The 19,704-nt window shown below is 37.7% G+C and overlaps 3 protein-coding genes and 1 long non-coding RNA gene across 8 annotated transcripts; 2 read left to right on the top strand and 2 right to left on the bottom strand.

Annotated features, from left to right (window-relative positions):
- Positions 1-2,582: 2,582 nt before the first annotated feature.
- LOC114875110 lies at positions 2,583-3,160 on the bottom strand. Its single transcript, XR_003789203.2, has 2 exons — positions 2,783-3,160; positions 2,583-2,720 (listed from the first exon to the last, which is right to left on the bottom strand). It is a non-coding gene; the product is annotated as an uncharacterized LOC114875110 (long non-coding RNA).
- Positions 3,161-3,308: 148 nt separating this feature from the next.
- LOC114875109 (60S ribosomal protein L19) lies at positions 3,309-4,700 on the top strand. Its single transcript, XM_029185050.2, has 4 exons — positions 3,309-3,419; positions 3,771-3,877; positions 3,965-4,128; positions 4,215-4,700. Exons 1-4 carry the CDS (start codon positions 3,415-3,417, stop codon positions 4,539-4,541), a joined length of 603 nt encoding a protein of 200 aa, XP_029040883.1. The 5' UTR covers positions 3,309-3,414; the 3' UTR covers positions 4,542-4,700.
- LOC114875107 (Kv channel-interacting protein 2-like) lies at positions 4,690-17,840 on the bottom strand. Of its 4 annotated transcripts, XM_029185044.2 has the most exons (6): positions 12,990-13,076; positions 11,671-12,344; positions 6,908-7,135; positions 6,783-6,853; positions 6,480-6,698; positions 4,690-6,384 (listed from the first exon to the last, which is right to left on the bottom strand). In XM_029185044.2, the coding sequence occupies exons 2-6, from the start codon at positions 11,696-11,698 to the stop codon at positions 6,274-6,276; spliced, it is 657 nt and encodes a 218-aa protein (XP_029040877.1). In that variant the 5' UTR covers positions 11,699-12,344; positions 12,990-13,076; the 3' UTR covers positions 4,690-6,273. The 4 variants fall into 4 exon arrangements, with proteins under 4 accessions (XP_029040877.1, XP_029040876.1, XP_029040878.1 ...); XM_029185043.2 differs by lacking the exons at positions 11,671-12,344; positions 12,990-13,076 and adding an exon at positions 16,616-17,840; XM_029185045.2 differs by lacking the exon at positions 12,990-13,076 and having other exon boundaries at positions 11,671-12,437.
- LOC114875105 lies at positions 13,179-16,588 on the top strand. 2 transcript variants are annotated; one of them, XM_029185040.2, is made up of 4 exons: positions 13,179-13,597; positions 13,727-13,939; positions 14,122-15,394; positions 15,484-16,588. In XM_029185040.2, the coding sequence occupies exons 1-4, from the start codon at positions 13,514-13,516 to the stop codon at positions 16,047-16,049; spliced, it is 2,136 nt and encodes a 711-aa protein (XP_029040873.2). In that variant the 5' UTR covers positions 13,179-13,513; the 3' UTR covers positions 16,050-16,588. The 2 variants fall into 2 exon arrangements, with proteins under 2 accessions (XP_029040873.2, XP_046143157.1); XM_046287201.1 differs by having other exon boundaries at positions 13,494-13,586.
- Positions 17,841-19,704: the final 1,864 nt, after the last annotated feature.

Below are 19,704 nucleotides of genomic sequence, written 5' to 3'. Positions count from 1 at the left end.
CCACTTTATTGGCGCGCCGTTATAATTTGGAGCGTATGTACATACATACACTGACGAGGGGAACTACCCAAGTGTTCCGCTCACTTATTAATGAAACTTTGCCACGTTGTAGAGCTCGTCGCCCTGAACACGCCTATACCCCCTTTTGGGGGCAGACGGCTAATTGTTTAAAAGATATTAACAATTAAAGTTAGTTACCCCTTACATTGAGAAGCATGACAAACTAACACATACAAATGCTTAGCTCTGCGGTAAAACGCTTGACTCGCAATCTAGTTGTCTACGGTTCAAGTCCATGATTTACAACTACTTTTTTCTTTTTTCTTTTTAATGATAATTTGTCTCTTTTTGAATAACTATTACAACTGTGCTATAATCATTGCATTTATTAATAATTAATTACATGTGCTGAAATTTTTTTTGAATTTAAGTTATCTTTTCTATCCAATACGTACATTAACACCCTTACCGCATTCAAAATTCGATATATCGATAGTTTCGATATATCGAAACGGAATTGATTCAATGAATAAACGTTTTGTTGTTCGTTTGACGCCACCAAAAATCCATTGTCCACTAACAATACGTCCTTTATTATTTATTTATTTATTTATTTATTATATTTATATTTATTATATTTATTATATTTACGTTTTCCGATTTTTACTTCGTCAGTTTTAACTATTACATTTTCACCTCCAGCTTGGACTGAAGATTTTTTCATCCATAAAACGCATAACTCTCGGCAAACACTTTGCCAGTCAACAACAGTTTTTGATGATAGATCAAATTCATTTTCTAGAAAAACTTGTCGTGGCGGTCTAACAAGGAAGGGTTTTTAGGTGTCCGCCTCCGATTGTTTTGAGTTTTGAATATGTTTTAAAGGACCAAAAAATTAAGTATACATACGTATTTTTTAATTTTTGCCTGCTTTCATATTTAGGGGGTGAAACGACCCCCTAAAGTTTCGGCTACAATAGGCTATCTCGGAAACTATCATAGATAGAAGAAAACTTTCAAAGGAAAAGTTTCATGGTTTTTTATGAACAACATCTGGTCATATATTTTGTAAAAAATAATTTGTTTATAACATTATTTTTAAAGTAATCACAATTTACATAATAACAAAGAAGAACATAAATTTGTTTCTGAATCCATTTATGTATTATATGCTATCTTTGCCTTTTACATTTTTGCATATTTTTTTTAAATTAAATATGTATCGCGCACATACGCCGAGTCACGGTCATACCAGATACATATGTGTATGTAAATATACGATTAATATCCATTACGATATCTATTGTATCTGAGATATCTAGCGTTTACCATGTATACTAAGCATTAATACAGTTATGTAATTTTTAGTACATATCTACGTATTAATATGCGATACAAATGATAAGGAATATAATAAATGTAAATTAATTTCCGGTACTAGTAACATGATTGGTACAATTATATTTCACGTGTATGTTAGGTATGCATATGTGTGGTATAAATTTATAATCTGAAGCTTTTATAAGATACATGCAGTTTACAAAATGGTTCACTTAATATTCATATTTGTCGCAGAAGTGATATTCATGAAAAAAATGTTTCAAACAAAATGCTTTTTTATACCAAGAGCATCTAATTATCGGTATTGCATCACAGAGTGCACATTTCATTTGTGTGTTCTGTTCGAAAGCAAAATCTACAGGATTCACAAAATCTTCTGATTTTTTTTCTGTGTATGTAAATACCCACGTTTGTACCAAGCATACTAGAATAGATTTTTATATTTTGGTGAAGACAGTTGATTGTGTAAAGTGATTGTAACTTAATTATATTATTTCTTAAATGAAGATTAACATTGTAATCATGTAACAGCACATCATCGGAGAAACGCCTAACATAATTCTTCCACACCCTAAATCCATAAACATTTAGAGGTTGGAATCTAACCTAACTTAATCGATAAGTGGCTAATGTAATTAACTTATTACATTAAGTTAGGTTAGGGCCGGCAGGCGGTCACCTACGCCAGCATGGAGAACAGCAGGGTGACTGAGGGTGATCCTCTCGCTGCGCTACCCGAAAGGAAGTGCCGCCACAATAGAATATAGAACTCGACATCCCATTTCTGTCATCGCTTACTACGTACATTCTATTGTGGCGGCACTTCCTTTCGGGTAGCGTAGCGAGAGGATCACCCTATGCAGTGTAAAACTTAATTGAAGTTCTTTTCGAATACATACATATTTCGAAAACGAAGGCCGAGCGGCGGTACATAGCCGACTCTATACTCCGTTCAACGAGACGAGTCACCAAGTATAAACACGTGCACGTGAGCAGGACAGGGCCGACTTACGGGTTCCGGATCCCCAAATCGCATCGTAAGATAAGCCTGACATTGCATACAAGAGCCCTCGGCAAGGGACCACCATAACTTGGGAGGGAGTTGTTTGTTTTGACTTGGTGACTCGTCTCGTTGAATGGACTCTGAACGGATAGACTCACAATCAATCACAAACGATTTACAAACGAAATACACTAAGAAAAATTAAAAATAATTATATTTTATTATTCCTTCCGGCTAGCTTCATGTAGGTCACCTGTCTATCAGAGTTACCTCCGTCTATCGCTCCCTCAATTGTAGGTATTTGCCTCCTAATTTGTGGACATCGATAACGGAACGCAAACATGCTGTAGCCGATTCACGTGTCATTGTCGCCATGCTACATACATTCATCCAATTCAAGCAATAGGGTTACACAATAAAATGTAAATTTTTACTTACAAAATGTGTTCCAGGTAATTATAACTAATGAATTATACTTCTAAATTGTTATAGCGCTGACAAAAATTTGATTATGTATCATTAAAATATGCATTTTATAATTAGACTGCAGTTCACGAGAAACCATACTTACTAGATGACGAGTTTTCGCTCGTTTTTGCGCATATGATTGTGTTTCGGTTATATATACTTTATAATCTATGGTAATGCACATGCGCTCAACACCGGTCGGAAACCCGAGAATATATACCCTGTGGATAGAAAATTTTACAATTTTTCATTCTTGATTCATCTTCCTTTCATTACAAGAAAATTATTTTCTATATTCAAAATTCTTTCAAATCTATTTCTTTCAATTTCAATTCAATTGTATCTTGTATCTTTACCATATCATCATTGGTTATCAGTTATCGCATGTCATATATTTCTGCCCACCATTTATATGATCGCAAAGTAAGAAGCAAGCTGTAGAGGAGAATCACACGCGTTATTAAAAATCTCCCTAACCCAAGTGAGCTGCGTGAACTGCAGTATAACCTCTCCTGCACTACTTCCGGTTGATGTCGATAAGTAGGAAATAGCGCTGTCGCCATTTTGATGTTCTTTACCAGAGAGGACTCGTAGGCTCCACCATGAGGTACATTTTCTTCCAAGATTTTTTCTTATATTTAAACATATTAATTGAAATTTATGTTGCATTATTTAGAGTATTGATGATAAGATTCATATTTTACCGAAGAATATATTATTCAATTGAAAATATTATATTTTTCGTTCGTTATGTTTGATAATTTGTTGACGGATGACCACATGGTTAGTTGTTTAGATTTAGTGTTTTTCTTATCCGTTACATGGTATTCCAGGGCCTATAGTTTGAATTTCAAAGAATATGTTGCATAAATTATAGGAAGATAACTGTTGGTGTTTATAAAAAATGAGATTCGTAATAAATCATTTTCAAAACATAACCTCACTTTATTTGTTTCAGTTCTTTAAAGCTGCAAAAGAGGCTGGCAGCCTCTGTTATGCGATGTGGTAAAAAGAAGGTGTGGTTGGATCCTAATGAAATTAATGAAATTGCGAATACAAATTCCCGTATGTCTACTTTTTTCTATTTAAAACATGAATTTCGTTATGTTTATTCTTTTATGTTTTGTGTATAACTTCAATTTACTTTTTAAGGGCAAAGTATTAGGAAGTTGATTAAGGATGGTCTCATCATTAAGAAACCTGTAGCTGTTCACTCTAGAGCGCGTGTACGCAAAAATACTGAAGCCAGACGTAAAGGACGTCATTGTGGTTTTGGTAAAAGAAAAGGTACAGCAAATGCTCGTACACCAAGAAAGGTAAATGAAAATTGTTTATTTATTACGTTGTAATACTATGTTTAAATGTAATAATCAAGTATTTAATTCAAATAATACATTTGTAGGATCTTTGGATTCAAAGAATGAGAGTTCTTCGTCGATTGTTAAAAAAATACCGCGAAACAAAGAAGATTGATAGACATCTGTACCATTCTTTGTACATGAAGGCTAAGGGAAACGTGTTCAAGAATAAGAGAGTTTTAATGGAATTTATTCACAAAAAGAAGGCTGAAAAAGCTAGGGCAGAGATGCTTTCAGATCAAGCGGAAGCGCGTCGTACTAAAGTCAGAGAGGCGCGTAAACGTAGAGCAGAGCGTATTGCTATGAAAAAACAAGAGTTATTGCAATCGTACCAACGCGAAGACGAAGCAGCTGCAGCGCAGAAGAAGTGATCTAAGAACCTTACAAATTATTGTATAAATAAAATATAAAAAATAACAAAAGAACTTTTTTATTTTCAGTATAGTCCGCTAAACATAGGTTGCCAATATCTCTTTTTAAGATTAGTAATTAATAAAAGGAATTAATTCACCAAGTGAATTCGTCACATATCAGGAGCATTCATTTATTTGTACTGAATACCTTTAAAATTGCACACTGCTAGAACAATCGAATGTATAAACAAACGAACCGATCTTTATATATGCACGCTTACGTAGATAGTTACGTTCTCATTTGATATTCAATTACAATAGAGGTTGTTAATAAACTTGAGAAATTCAACAAATTCGATGATATTTGTACGCATAAAAGGATCGTATTCGCGTATACCGTGATAGAGGACAATTAATCGTCTTAATAACAATAATTCTTTACGCGATAATTGTAATAAATAGTAAGGTACAAGAGAATCACAAGAGGCGTCGATCTCGCAGGATCACGTTTCTCTCAGTTGGTCGAGGGTACTACAATATATTACTGGGTTACTAGCTACATTTTCCATCGTGCATGGGTCATCGCAATTATTAAACTTATAATCCATTGAACGAGCATATGTGAATACCTTAAAGCTTTGTATGACTTGTTCCAGCAATTGTATATCGCAGCATTAAACTACGCTCTTGAAACTTTTTTGCTTATGTAACAAGTAGCCGAGTGTATCGAAGAGAACGTAGCAAGGACGAGGAAACTTTTCAGTACTCGTTTAAATAGAAGGCAAGTTTGAAAAGATTGTCAAATATTATTTGCACACGCCTAACACCTAATGATTTTGGAACAAGAAAATAATTCTACTTGATCCTTGTCTTGGCCATTGTATCATTTGCAAACTATAGATCCAATGTGCAAAGATATCAGACAAATGTTTTTAATCAACGCATCTTACTATATTACTTACACATGTAAGAGACCCGAACGATGGACGATAGTAAAAGCTCATCTTTTCTTTTTAAAGTATCGTACTGACTTTCAACCTCGCGTATTAACATGCTGACTGTCACAATGAAGATTTCTTTAATTTTGTTAGGATAGTCAACGCGTTAAGGACGTGAACGGCAAAGAGGTACAAGTTAAAAGAAATATAGAGGTCGGGGATCGATCTTAACGATTTTTAAAACTCTTAAAATTCGTCGTTATTATAGCATGAGAATAAGTTTAAAGTTTTAATAAATCGAGGGACCAAATTGTCCTCATCGCATCGATCCTACCTAAGAATTCTGTGATACATGCGACTCGACAGATCACTTTAAATTATTAATCTTATACCACTGAAATATCAGTGGGAGGCTACAGTTTAATCGTTTTGAAACAATGTAGTCGTTGCTGTAATACCTTTTCCATTATAGATAACAAGTCAGAGTGATCTGATGGACGCACAAGATTTACAAGAGGATTCAACGCGACGAGGAGTAACAATTTTCGTATCAGGGATTCGATAATACTGTTGGTTTTATCGTGCCTTGAATAGCACGCTTGAAAGACTAGGTAGGTGGGATAAGTACATATTTACAATCAGCGTTCGACGAGTTCGAATAGTAATTTTTCTTCAAAATTCAATTCCGTCTCAAAGATGGATAATTTTTCTAGAAACTACACGCAGAACTCGATCGAGCGCCATGTTAAAATATTCAGGGAATCTGTGGCTTTTGGGGATCGAAGAAGGATTATAAAATAATAATAAAGATTTCATAAGACAGTGTCAAGGGTGTCGAGACTCCGCAATAGTTGCTCGTCCTTTGAACACCATTGTACTAATTCCTCGATTGTAACCACGCCGTCCTTGTTTGCGTCCATTAACTACGGAGAAAAGAAAAAGTTATATATTTAACGAAGCATATACTGAAATACGTGGAGCAACATCAAGAGCGGTCAAATTGATTATTTTCCCTCACGTGAAAAATGCGATCGACGTGTTCTCTGGCAGCCACATGCGGCTCGACTATTTGTGGCTGGGTGTAACGGCCCAACATTTCGTATATGGAACCAACCACGTCCAGCATCTCTTCTTTACTGATCAATCCATCCCCGTCTAGATCGTAAAGGCCAAAGACCCACTGAAGTTTCTCCTCCACCGAACCCCTCGATACTTTCGACAAGATGGTAAGAAATTCCTGAACAAAGGTAAAGACAACACCGCTGTAGAACAGTATTGGTACATTGACAGACTTAAACGCGACTTATAAGTACGAGCTTACCTCGAAGCTTATCTTTCCAGACGGTTTCCTCTTCATGGTGTTAAAGACATAGTGAGCGTACTGGCTGGCATCTAAAAGTTTCAATGTTAAATAATAAGAGAACACTAAGGATTATTATGACTCACCTCCCTGAGGAAAGAACTGTGAAAATATCTGTTTGAAGGCTTCCTCGTCGACGAGACCGGTCGGGCATTCCTGCTTGAAACCACGATAAATCAGCTGTATCTCCTTCCTGGAGAATCTGGTGTTGGCCGCCAAGGTGGCAAGCTCCTCGGGCTTGTGCCGACCACCGAGGGCAAGGGCACCGGCGGTCGAACCCCCTAAAACGCCCCCGAGTTCTTCAAGTTCGCCCTCTGTAAGTTTGCCAACAGGCGGTTCGCTCCTAAAGACTGTACCACGCGTTCGAGATACTCCCCTCTCACCTTTGTTTTCTCTCAAATATGCTTGTTCTTCTACATTGTCAAGCTAAAGGGAAATACGCCGTTTCTCCTCTCTTTCACTAGCAGGCAGGAGAGGAGACGGCGACGGCGATATCTACTTACGAGACAGGGTGCAACGAGCTTGAACAGAGGCGCATTACCCGGGAGAAGATACGCCGGGTGCCCGAGAAACACAGCACGGCTGGATCTTCCAGGGAACCTGGCTACACCTCCCTTCAGCGAATACGGGGTTCTACGGGAGACAGTGCGCGCATTGCCAAGACGGACAATTACCTGGAGATGTACAGGTGCATAGACTTGCAGGCGGAGAACTCGTGAGCGAGAGAATAATAGGAAACGTTGCCCAGGTAAAACAGTCTGATGTAGTGTCAACCCTCTGACGGTCGTACGTTTCAACGGATTATATTCCTTCTTAGCCTTACGCGACCGTCAAAGTGTCGCCATTTTTTCGTCGGGGAATTTACGTACACGACCAATGCATGATCGCGAATATCGTTCAATAATTTTGTACTGGAAAAACTGCTGTCTTGAAGTTAGAACCAGAACGCAGATAAATTCGAACGAATCTCGATAACGATTTGAACGAGGATCATGTTTTACTTGGGAAGAGGCAGAAATAATAGCTCGTGCATAATTCCATCTATTTTATCCTTTTGTCTCATTTGAAAAAGTACCAATATTACACGACGATGGAAAGATGCGTGTAGTAAGAAGAGAGAAAAAACAGTGAAGGTCTAATCAAGATATACTTCAGAGTTGGAAAGTGAAATCTATCGGATCAATCCGCTAAACTAGCAGCATCGAGCGGTCGCTTTCGTTAACGAGCAAATTGAAAGTGTCCACAGCTCTTCCAGACACGCGTTTCACATTGAAACGGTACAGAAGCTGTATAATCGATACTCATTAACGCTCTATTAATATAATAACCGTGGTCGAAATAAGATTCAAGACCGAACGAAAGCGTGACCCAACACTCGCGATGTACAGAAGGGTATCGAGCTCTAGGAGAGTAGTTGCTATCTCTACTCAAATATGCACCTAGCCAAAGAAGTTACCTAACGAGCCAAAAATCTACCAACATATTCTACGAGAGACTGTACACTGCTACACACACTACTATATAGGGTGTCCCAAAATTAGGAGAAGATCCATGGGGGGATGGTTGCTGAGGTCATTTTAAACTTTTTCCTTTGCCAAAATGTTGGTTAAGGCTTCGTTTTCGAGTTATTATCGAAAAACACTGGCCAATCAGAGCGCGCCTTTAGCGCGGGCCGAACCACGGGAGTGTTGGGTATGCTCTGCGTTCAAACCGTGGTCGTGATCACTTATCCATGAAAATGGTTTGCTCTCACTGATTGTGAGTAATTGTGCCGATCTTGAACATTCGAGGAGGGAACACGTTACGAAGAACAGCTGATCTCCAGGCGGGATCATTGAATTCACTCAACCATACGATCACTATCACTTTTCACAGAATTTCACTACGTAGTCCGAAAGGGACCAATTCTTTCAAGTAACTAAACATTTTTATTAATTGTCACGTTGCTATTGCACTGGGCATAAATGAAAAACGTAATATTTCGTACTACTTCGTAACGTTTCACGACGTTATTGGCCTTCCTTTCCAACTTCAAATGGGACTGCTAGCTGGAGAGTCCGCGAGGTCTGTTTCACCTTTTGTCTTTTTCTACATTCGGAAATAGGTTATGGTTCGTGGCCATAAATCCGTTATTCTCGGTAACCGAGAGTAACCGAGAGAGGCTCGTGTCGACCCTTTGAATATTGCCGAACGTAGAAAAGGACAAAGAGCAGACGCTCAAGCTGGCAGTCCCATTTGAAGTTGGAAAGGAAGACCAGTAACGTCGTGAAAACGTTACGAAGTACAGGGTGATCCTCTCGCTAGAGGTTACAAAGGAACACTAGCGACAATGGATCCCTTGACCACACTATAAAGAGGTCCGTATTGGGGACCTACCCGGGCCGAGACGACTCTGTGTGTCTTCATGGTGTGGTCAAGGGATTTCATTGTCACCAGTTCCTTTGTGTCCCCTAGCGAGAGGATCACCCTGTATGTAGTACGGAATATTACGTTTTTCATTTGTGCGCAGTTCAATAGCAACGTGACAGTGAATAAAAATGTTTAATTACTTGAAAGAATCGGTCCCGATCAGACTATGTAGTGAAATTCTGTGAAAAGTGATAGTGACCGTGTGGTGGAGTGATTTCAATGATCCCATTCTGGAGTTCAGCTGTTCTTCGTAACGTGTTCCCTCCTCGAATGTTCACGATCGGCACAATGACCCAGTGACTGCAAACCATTTTCGTTGCAGTTGGGTCATTTACAGATGAATGGGTAAGTTTCATTTATATTCGATCCTTATTTTATTATTTGCAAACTTATTTTGATTTCCAAAACCTGTATACGTTTTTTTCATTTTTGCAAAAATGATTACAAAGTATTTTTTTAATCCATATCGAACAACGAATAAAAGTGTTGGATCAATTCGATTTATTCATTCTACATGAACAACGATTCATTACTTTATTCGTTGTTCATGAGCAAACAATAATTCGATACTATTGTTCTTTTCTTTTTTTTATTCATTATTCGATGCAACTTCTGCCCAACGGATCCTATTATGTATGGAAGTACACTCAGTCCCATCGAAGTTGTCGCAGTGAAGTTGGCGCACAAACACATTTACGCCGCGTCGGTGAGCCGATGCACCTCACCCATCGGCTCACCGACGCGGCATAAATGTGTTTGTGCGCCAACTTCACTGCGACAACTTCGATGGGACTCAGTGTATGTACATACATACACCGACGTGATGCCGATGCACTTGATCACAACCACGGTTTGAACGCAGACCATACCCAACACTCTCGCGGTTCGGTCCGCGCTAAAGGCGAGCTCTGATTGGCCAGTGTTTTTTGTTAATAACTCGAAAACGAAGCCTTAACCAACATTTTGGTAAAGGAAAAGGTTGTTTAGAATGACCTCAGCAATCATCCTTCCACGGTTCTTCCCCTAATTTTGGGACACCCTGTATATTTATGAAGGTATCGCATCTACTTCAATGACAATCGCGTTGGTCAAACATTCGTCAATTCCTCGAACGATTCTGGGAATTTTTGAAGTTCGATGAATGATCAATTAAATCACGGTGCAAATGAATTCGCGCGTTTCTGGGATACCTAATATCATGCAATTATTTCTCTTTACGCATGCTTCCTTTCGATACTTGGAAACGACCAGACGAACCGATGTTTCTTTTTCGAAAAATGTTCGATTTCACATCTACGATGCTCCGTGGGGGGTTCGTAGGCATCGTTCCACCGTGTACACTGTTTTAAAAATAATCACGGTTCGATCTCGCGTTTGCATGCTAACCCACGCGTGTTCTCTAATGATTTCTAATGCGTCTGAGAAGAATCGCCGACAGGTTTGAAAGCGAAACTCTATCAGGCTTGTTTACGCGGCTAAGGTAGAAGCTTCCCATTGATCGCTGCTAAAATTACGATCACGGAACTATGTAAAGAAGAATTAGATTAGCCCCGCTACGGAGACGATGAAAGATTGAAAGAGCTACGAAGCTAGGTCGAAGAATCGATACGGTTAAGAAAGCTCTTACATTCGATGCGTCTACGTCTCTAAGAGGTCTCTAACTAAACAGTTAGATAGACTTTGATGAGGAGAAAAAGAGAAAAAGATTGCCTGTAGCGTACAGTTACCGAGGTAGAAATCATCTGAAACACGGTTGCAAGCTTCGAATTGCCTCGTATATGTACATATTATAGACGTATGTATACTCTGCACTGTAATTCCAATAGCAGCTCTGGTCCCGGGTCCCGGGCATCCGGGGTCACCATAGCAACGGGAGAGCTCCTACCCCGTTTTCCACCCCACTTTGCCATTCCGTTTTCGGAGCATTTGTCAATTGAAAAACGCGCTAGATGTACATACGCACGCACACGCACGCACGCAAACAGACACATATACGAGTCGAAAGAGTGAGATGTTACACAATTGCAAAGAGGATGATCGCGTCGGTCGGTTCCCTAAGCGGATCAACTATGATACCATGGTCAAGTACCCAGGATGCTATCTCTCATAACGTTAGGAATCGTCAACGGGTCAAACAAGATAACGAAGAAGAAGAAGAAGAAAAAGAAGAAGTAGGAGAAGGATAGTTTAGTCGTCTGTCTCTGTCGAACGAGTCTCGCACCTTGCCGTTGCATCTTTGGCAGCTGTTAGCACTGACACACCGGAACGAACTGTTTCGCGATTAAGAGGGAGGTCCTAATAAGTTCGGGCCTGGGTTGTATCCGATCCTTTCGTCTCAAGGAGGATCTCTTTTTCCACGACGTATCGACTGGCCTTCGCCGATTACAGGAGAGGAAACTCGAGCGGCATTACAGTCGGCCTGTATGATTGATGGACTTACTTTTCTCGCGGTTCTTACGTGCCTTCATCGGCGATTCACGATCGAACGATCGCCTTTAGCGATCCAACACACTCGTCGTTTAACGTTCGAACGATCTCTTCCGGTCCCTTTTAACCGGATATCGAACCTGATCGAACCGCTTTGATTCTCTTCTTCCCTCTGCTTTTTTCTTTCGATATCGTATCTGGACCTTTGATCCAGATGTTTTGTCTTAGGTCGTCGTTTGAAACTTGGAAATCTCAGAAATACACCTTTAATTCACCGCGATCGATGTTCCACGATGGACTAAGGTAACCCAAGTGACTCTGGTAACGATGTGCGCGCTGCCCTCACGCTGATGCACTGATCAAACAGCTGCCACGCAAAAGCACGGGGTTTGCTTACTTCCGCGCAAGCTCGAACTCTTATTAAACGGGCTATGTTACAAGTACCGTCAGATTGACAGATGAATATTATTTGAATAAATGTTTGGCTCGTTATTGGCCGTTTATGTCACCGCACACTCTATTTCGTTCGATCTCCTTCTTTAGGGGGTCATTGTTCACTGTATATTTACCCAGGGTTTCCTTCTTTCATAAACGAGAGCACTCGACGATTCATCGATAAGAAGATAAAAGGAAACGAAAGCACGTGAATCGATAACAACCTTCCTGTCTTCTTCTTCGATAAAAAATCTGTGTTGATATAAGCATGATTTATTCAATTAGAGTTGGGAAATATCGATGCGAATAGAAATGCGATGGATGTCTGACTGCAAACGACTTTACTACTGAGCGCGCCACGTCTCCCTATGCGTTGACTATACTACAGGGTGATTCTCGCGCTAATTTAGCTACACCAGTATAAATGGACCCAAGCCCGAAACCTTTTCACGGACACAGTTACAGTATGCACCCCCGTCGAGATATCCATGACAGAAAAGGGCTGGTGTGGTGGCATTTCCTTTCAGTAAACTAGCGAAAGAATCACCCTGTAGTATAGTCAACGCATAGGGAGACGTGGCGTGCTCAGTAGTAAAGTCGTTTGCGGTCAGACATTCATCGCATTTCTATTCTTTCGCTTCTGTTTTCTGTTTTAAGCTGAAATTACATTGATGATTTTCTTCTCGAGTATATGTATATCATGTTCAACGACAAGGGAAGTACATAATGCTTCAGTATTGTGCAAACATTATAAAGTAAACAAGAATCCCGTCCCGCTTGAATCGGAGCCAAAAGTATATATGTACGTAAAGCATGCTCGAAATTATCGGCGAACAAGAAAACGTTTCATTAATGGTAATTATCAGATTAATCAGATTAAGAAGAATGTTAACTTACCGTACAAAGTTACTCTTATCATAATGTTATTTATGCTGATAATAGAAGTATTATCGATCGGTATTATCGATTTCTAAGATCGTTATTTCCAGATGGCAGGATAATAGCATTTATGACTCGTTTTATTGAAAAAGGACCATTGTGTATGCAACAATAACTGAGGAACATACAATTCATTAGTGTAATCACAATATTTTATCCTTTATATTTTTGTTGGTATTTAAATAATAATTGGTTTGTTACACAACCGATGAAAAAATCCTTTGTCAAGTTAATACAAGTATAAGAAAAATCATCGTAAATTGTTGTTAAAATTGAGGAACGAGTTCTTTTGGATCGAAGCAAATTCAAATGAAGAGCAGAGACACCTTTTGTATAATTTGTTTTCGGTTAATTATAAAACGAATTTTTCAAATTAAAACGGACCGCGTAATTCAGTTAGCAGACGAATATTTCTATCGGCCATATCAGAAATAGGTAAGAACTAACAGAAGGATTACGACTGATTGTCTCGATGTTTGAAAATGAACGGAAACGATATTTCAAGATTATCGTACAAGGAATTGCAGGCCTTAGCTCTTAGATACCGAGTACCAGGTAACATAAAGGTAATTTATTTATTATTAATGATTTAAATTGAAAGATGGTCGAACTTATTCTTATTCGTTAATTTTCATTGCAAGACGACTAGTATGTAAACTGATTTTTGAAGGATCGATTATGATTTTTGATCGTAGAAGAAATTACTGGTTAAAGTGTTGCAAGCCGCGAAAGGTGGAAATGAAAACGAAGTTGGCCGACTATTGCAAGATCTTAAGCAAACTCGTAAGAAGAAAGTAAGAAAAATTAAAGTCAGAAAATTGGGGTTAACCTCCACACCATTGAACAGTCCTGATTACGTTATGGCCGATGATTATTATTGTCCTCAGCAGCAACCACCTTATCAATGGGTAAATTGTTTTTCATCTGATTTCACACATCGAACGCTCAGATTTATAACAATGCAACTTATGCATTATAAAATACGGCATTTGTTCAGAAAATTGATCAATTAGACGATCGCGTAATGAGCGCGTACGATTTCATAGATCGATTATTCGATCTAATTGAACATTTAATATTTTTTCTTCAGGTTGGAGCAGAAGAGGAAATTGCAAGCAGAGATAATGATGATCATAGAATTCCACATTATGAAGAGTTTAAACAATTTTTGTTAAAGAGAATACAGAGAGAATTTCAAACATATGATGCAAATAATAATCAAATAGAGAATTCAACTATAGTGGACTTAAGAACAGTACCTGTTTCATCTGATACATCTAAAGATCCTTTGAATGACTCTAATTATATTAAATCCAATATAATTGCTGTTAACAATACAGATTCTTTTGTGTATCAACCAAATGATAATGTAGAATATCAAACACTAGAAGATACAAATAACAATGAGCAAGGATCTATACTATTAAAAAAAATGTTGCAGGCACCAGTGGGTGCAAATTTGGGAGAAATAGCTAGTCCTGTCCTTGGAAGCTATCGGCTTTGGTCAATGGAGCAATATCAGTCTAACAGTTTACTAGATAATTCTGATACATTAACTGCTGAATCAGATAATCAAGACAATGAGGAAAATTTAGAAAGCAATACAGAATGTTATGGACTTCTAAGTGGCACTAAGGGAGAATACTTTTTAAATGAGTCAACATTTGTGAAAAATGTTGAGGAAATTGGTCAACAAATTTCCACTGTTTTAACAAATGTAAATGGCAATGAATATAAATACCCTTCCACAAACATTGATATGCATCAAGAATATGAAAATTGGACCATCACTAATGTCATGGAGGGAACAGATAACAGTTGTGTATCAGATGTTGAAACATCAAAAGTATTTCAACCTATATATTATGATAATATGGAGTCTGATACTGCGAATAAACCTGTAAATGATGGAAGTTTAACACACCAATATAGAGTGACAGAAAACGTACATCCTTACCATACAAATCAAACTTTATCGGGTCTGAACCCATCAGAAGAAAATCAGTATTATGATACACACATCATTCCCAGTGTACAATCTGATTGTACTAATACATATTATTTACAAAATTTAATCAAAGGTAGTACAGAAACTAATGTAGAATATTTACAAACTACACATTCATTTACAAATGCAAATATGGATCAAGACACGTACACATCTACTATTTCTCAAACATTTTCTACCAATAACCACTACAATTCTGATCTACCGTATGAATACTCAAATTCACAAAATAATCAGGCAAGTATCCCACTATCTGGACATTCAGAACAATGTGAACAAAATTGTAATTCCACGCAAACTAAATTCAATCATGAAAAAAATACATCAGGTACAATAGAAAAGGCACAAACAAATGGTATGTAATTATTATACTTAATTATTGTACTATGTAAAAAAAACATAATCTTTTATATATATATCATATTATATTTTTAACATTTTTAGGCATACTACACCCTTTTTGGCCCAAAAAAATGTCTAAAATTTCAACAGATTCAATTTTGGAGAATATCTTAAATTTTATTAATACCAAACGTATAGATTTCTCAAAATTAGAACAAACATCTTGTGTATATTGTTACATAGCTCCTATTGTCACACATACACCAGTATCTTCAAATATATCATGTTCTCAAAAAGAGAAGTTTGTTGCAGAATATAGGCAACATTCCTTTTCTCCATGTTGGTTACTCTATAACGATACTTCGTGCGGAATGCGCATGGCTAATTTACAATCAAAATTCGAAGAGACTGTGGTAGAAGACTCGCGAGTTCTTTACACACCATCATCAAACAGTAATTCAGACTTAAAGGACTCAATTGAGGAAAACGAGGATTCGATTACTGACGTATGGTCACATAATTATGCAAATTACGAAACGACAACAGAAAAAGATGCGCATATATGCGAAGATTTAAACGTTGAAGTCACAGACTGTTTATTTTCAGTAATAAATACTGAACCACTGATCAATCAGGTGGACAATATTTCTAAGAGCCAAGCTCAATAAAAAGAAAAATTGATATGTATTATTGTATTGATGATACATAGAATTGAAAAAAAGGAAACAATTACACATTATTTGTATATTTAATAGGAGGATTGAATCTAATGGGAGAAATAGTTCATTATGTTATAATAATCATGTAAATTTATTTTTTCAATGTTAATGAACATGAAATGTTGTTGTTAATTATGAAGAAATAGTAATCGTAATAAACGCGAAAGGAAAATGAAATTTTCATTTTCTTAACGTTGGTGCTTTTGTTAATATTGAGTTTTGTTAATACAAACTCGTCGAAAATCATTCAAAAATGATGTATTTGATATAGGTAAACATACGTACTGTTACTTTTGTAAATGGAGGACGAAGAAATGAACGAAGAGAAGATCGATAGCGGTAAAAATCGCTTTAAAAAGTAACTTAACATTTGTTTGAAGTACAATACCAAATGTTTGTTTCGTTCATTGGCTTTATCCTTGATTAATATATGTATTATTATATATTTGAGTAAGAAATAAATGGTAAGCAAACAAATAGAAATATCATCATTTCTAAATTTCACTTCTACTTACTTGGAATTCCTTCTGTTTGCATTTGTGTCTTCAGATAATTGTAAACTTTTACAGGAATTGATTCTTTCCTCCGATTTTTATACATTCCTCTCTCGGAATCAACATTTTTCGAACTATTTTGCTTCTCTGAAGATTTACCCGGTGTTACGTGAACAGTATACATTTTCTTCACTTAATCACCTTTTGTAATTTGAATGCTTCCGAATATCTTTTTTTTAACTAAGTAATAATGAACAACTATTTCGTGTCCTACTTGTAAGATATCTTTATTCTACGTTTAACATTGTATAAAAACAGAAAATGTAAAGTATCACGCTTGGAATTTAGTGCAAGACATGGAAAAAAATTACACCAGAGATCTGATATGCGAGCTCATATCAAAACAAGATCTCTGACACTACTGCTTTTAAAAAAAGCAATACGGCTATGTAGGTAGAGTGCTGCGGCGCATTCGCTCTGTATCTAATGAGGTCCTCAAAACGTAAGACTAATTGTTTCACAGCTTCGTTCATTTTTGTATGAAGGTAATTTTGTAATTAAAAGAAAGAAATTTCACAAAAATAACTTTAATACGTACTGCATTTATGACTAACGAGGGAAACTACCCTAGTGTTACGTTCACTTATTAATGAAACTCTGCCATCGTGTAGAGTTCGTCGAGCTGAATACGCCTATACCCCATTTTGGGGACAGACGGCTAATTGTTTAAAAGATATTAACAACTAAAGTTAGTTACTTCTTACATTGTGAAGTATAACAAATTCACACGTGGAAATGGTTAGCTCCGGGGTTAAACGCATGACTCGCAATCTAAAGGTGCAGAGTTAAAATCCTTGATCCCTAACCTCCTTTTTTTAATGGTAGTTTATTTCTTTTTGACTACCTATTACAGCTGTGTTATAGTCACTGCACTTATTAATAATTCATTATATACGCTGCAATTTTTATAGAATTTAAATTATGTTTTTCATCCAATACGTATGTAAGTACTTACATTAACATCATTACGGCATCGTATGCTTATTTATCATTACACGCAATTATTTCTTACAATTTCAGTTTTTACCTTATTTAATCATGTTATATACAAATTTGCTGTTGTAATAACAAATAAGCGCGTGTAAATTTATGATGCCGTAAGGATGTTAATGTATGTACTGGATAGACAACATAATTTTTAACAAAAAATACAATCTACTTCAAAAGTGTAAAATAACTTATACTTCATTTTTACAACAAAATGCACTAAAAAGTATGAAATAATTTCTATTTCATTTATACAAATACCCAACAGCTATTAATAGATAAAATCTACACGGTGGATCCTCTCGCTAGTGGACACAAAGGAAATGCCACCACAATAGAATGAAGAAGTCGACACCCCATTTTTGTCATCGCTTACTTGACGAAGGTGGCCCCTGCAGCGTAGACGGATGTGTGCGTGAAAATGTGTGTAATAAGCAGAAGAGTCCCATCTAAACGCTGGGGAAAACAGAATATTTTCTTAACATATGTATTTTTACGCACACAGCCGTCTCCGTTGCAGGGGCCACCTCCGTCAAGTAAGCGATGACAGAAATGGGGTGTCGACTTCTTCATTCTATTGTGGCGGCACTTCCTTTCGGGTAGCGTACATACATTTCAACCTAATCGGAGGCGGCGCAAAATTACAAAATTTCAAAAATTACAACCTTTAGCCGAATACATACAGGGTGATCCTCTCGCAGCCGGACAGAAAGGAACACTGGCGACAATGAACCCCTTGACCGCACCATAAAGAGTTCCATATTGTCATATGCCAGCGAGGACCTAACCGGGTCGAGACGACTCTGTGCGTCTTCATGGTGCGGTTAAGGGGTTCATTGTCGCCAATACCTTTGTGTCAGGCTGCGAGGGGATCACCCTGTATATGTAGGCGAAGCGTGTAAGTACTTACTAGATCTGTCTCTTTCTTATACAGGGTGTCCCGTAAAGAGTGTTAGTCCTTTGACGGGATGATAGCTGGAGTGATTTTGAACAACATTTCCCTTTGCAAAAATGGTGTTTGAAGCTTCGTTTTTGAATTATTAAGGAAAAACACTGGCCAATCAGAGCGCGCATTGAACCACGAGAGCGTTGGCTTTCAACCGTGCTCGTGGTTGCGAACTAACGCATTGGCACAGCGTGGGTATCAAGGGAAGCGTGCGATAAATGTTACATCGTCTTAAATTAAGAACAATGTGGAATTATTGATTGCTTATGAACAACGAATAAAATAATGAATCGTTCATGTAGAATGACTAAATCGAATTGATCCAACACTTTTGTTCGATGTTCGATATGGACAAAAAAAATACAGTGAAAGTTCGATAAATGTTCTCGTGAGTCACAAATGTTACATTGTTAGGCTGAACTTTTCTTCAGGGGCCCAAAAATTATGGCCTTTTTTTATCTTCTTGAAGTATTTAACGAGTAGAATCTAAAAATCCTAATTTTAAGGCGCGGAATCCATCGGTTCAGAAGTTATGCGTGTGTAAAACTGAGCGTTTTTAGCGTATTTTACATGTTACTTGGACACCATATTGACTTGTAGCTTGTTGTCGTTCAATGAGTGGAGTCGCCGTCGGTAAAACAGAATTATGTACATAAGAGCCCCCGCACACTGCAGAGTTTCTATCGGCCGATAGTCAGTATGAAGATGTATGCAAGTGCGCATATTACAACGATTCGGTATCGGCCGATAAATAAGTTTGGTGGGCTACACCAGGCCTGTCCAAGTAGGGGAATTTACTCCTGGAACACATGTTTTGGGTCCCCTTCCAACGCTGCTCCTTCAAGTAAGATGGGACGGTTCCGACTACCGTCTCTCCGTCTTTCCTAGCGGCGGTATTGTCTCCTCGGTCCCATCTTACTTGAAGGAGCAGCGTTGGAAGGGGACCCAAAACATGTGTTCCAGAAGTAAATTCCCCTACTTGGACAGGCCTGCTTTAGGGGACCAAAATAGGTATTAATGGCAGCTCCAAAAAATGTACTGTATGCGTCCACTAAGTTGAGACTCGAGGCGGTGCCTACCGTTCTTTTTCTCTGTCGACGCGTATACCTTTCTTTTT

This window comes from Osmia bicornis, chromosome 9, assembly GCF_907164935.1.
Source record: "Osmia bicornis bicornis chromosome 9, iOsmBic2.1, whole genome shotgun sequence".
NCBI classification, from domain to species: domain Eukaryota; kingdom Metazoa; phylum Arthropoda; class Insecta; order Hymenoptera; family Megachilidae; genus Osmia; species Osmia bicornis.
This window is presented reverse-complemented; position numbering and strand designations above follow the sequence as displayed.

Bases quoted from the DNA above. Each gene is read 5' to 3' on its own strand.
- LOC114875105 (XM_029185040.2), top strand. From the start codon at position 13,514: ATGAACGGAAACGATATTTCAAGATTATCGTACAAGGAATTGCAGGCC. The intron at 13,940-14,121 runs GTAAATTGTTTT...TTTTTTCTTCAG, and splicing joins AGCAACCACCTTATCAATGG to GTTGGAGCAGAAGAGGAAAT. The intron at 15,395-15,483 runs GTATGTAATTAT...TAACATTTTTAG, and splicing joins AGAAAAGGCACAAACAAATG to GCATACTACACCCTTTTTGG.
- LOC114875109 (XM_029185050.2), top strand. The intron at 3,878-3,964 runs GTATGTCTACTT...TTACTTTTTAAG, and splicing joins AATTGCGAATACAAATTCCC to GGCAAAGTATTAGGAAGTTG. The intron at 4,129-4,214 runs GTAAATGAAAAT...ATACATTTGTAG, and splicing joins ATGCTCGTACACCAAGAAAG to GATCTTTGGATTCAAAGAAT.
- LOC114875107 (XM_029185043.2), bottom strand. From the start codon at position 16,778: ATGTATACTGTTCACGTAACACCGGGTAAATCTTCAGAGAAGCAAAAT. The intron at 6,854-6,907 runs GTGAGTCATAAT...TGAAACTTTTAG, and splicing joins ACAGTTCTTTCCTCAGGGAG to ATGCCAGCCAGTACGCTCAC. The intron at 6,385-6,479 runs GTGAGGGAAAAT...TTTTCTCCGTAG, and splicing joins ACGTCGATCGCATTTTTCAC to TTAATGGACGCAAACAAGGA.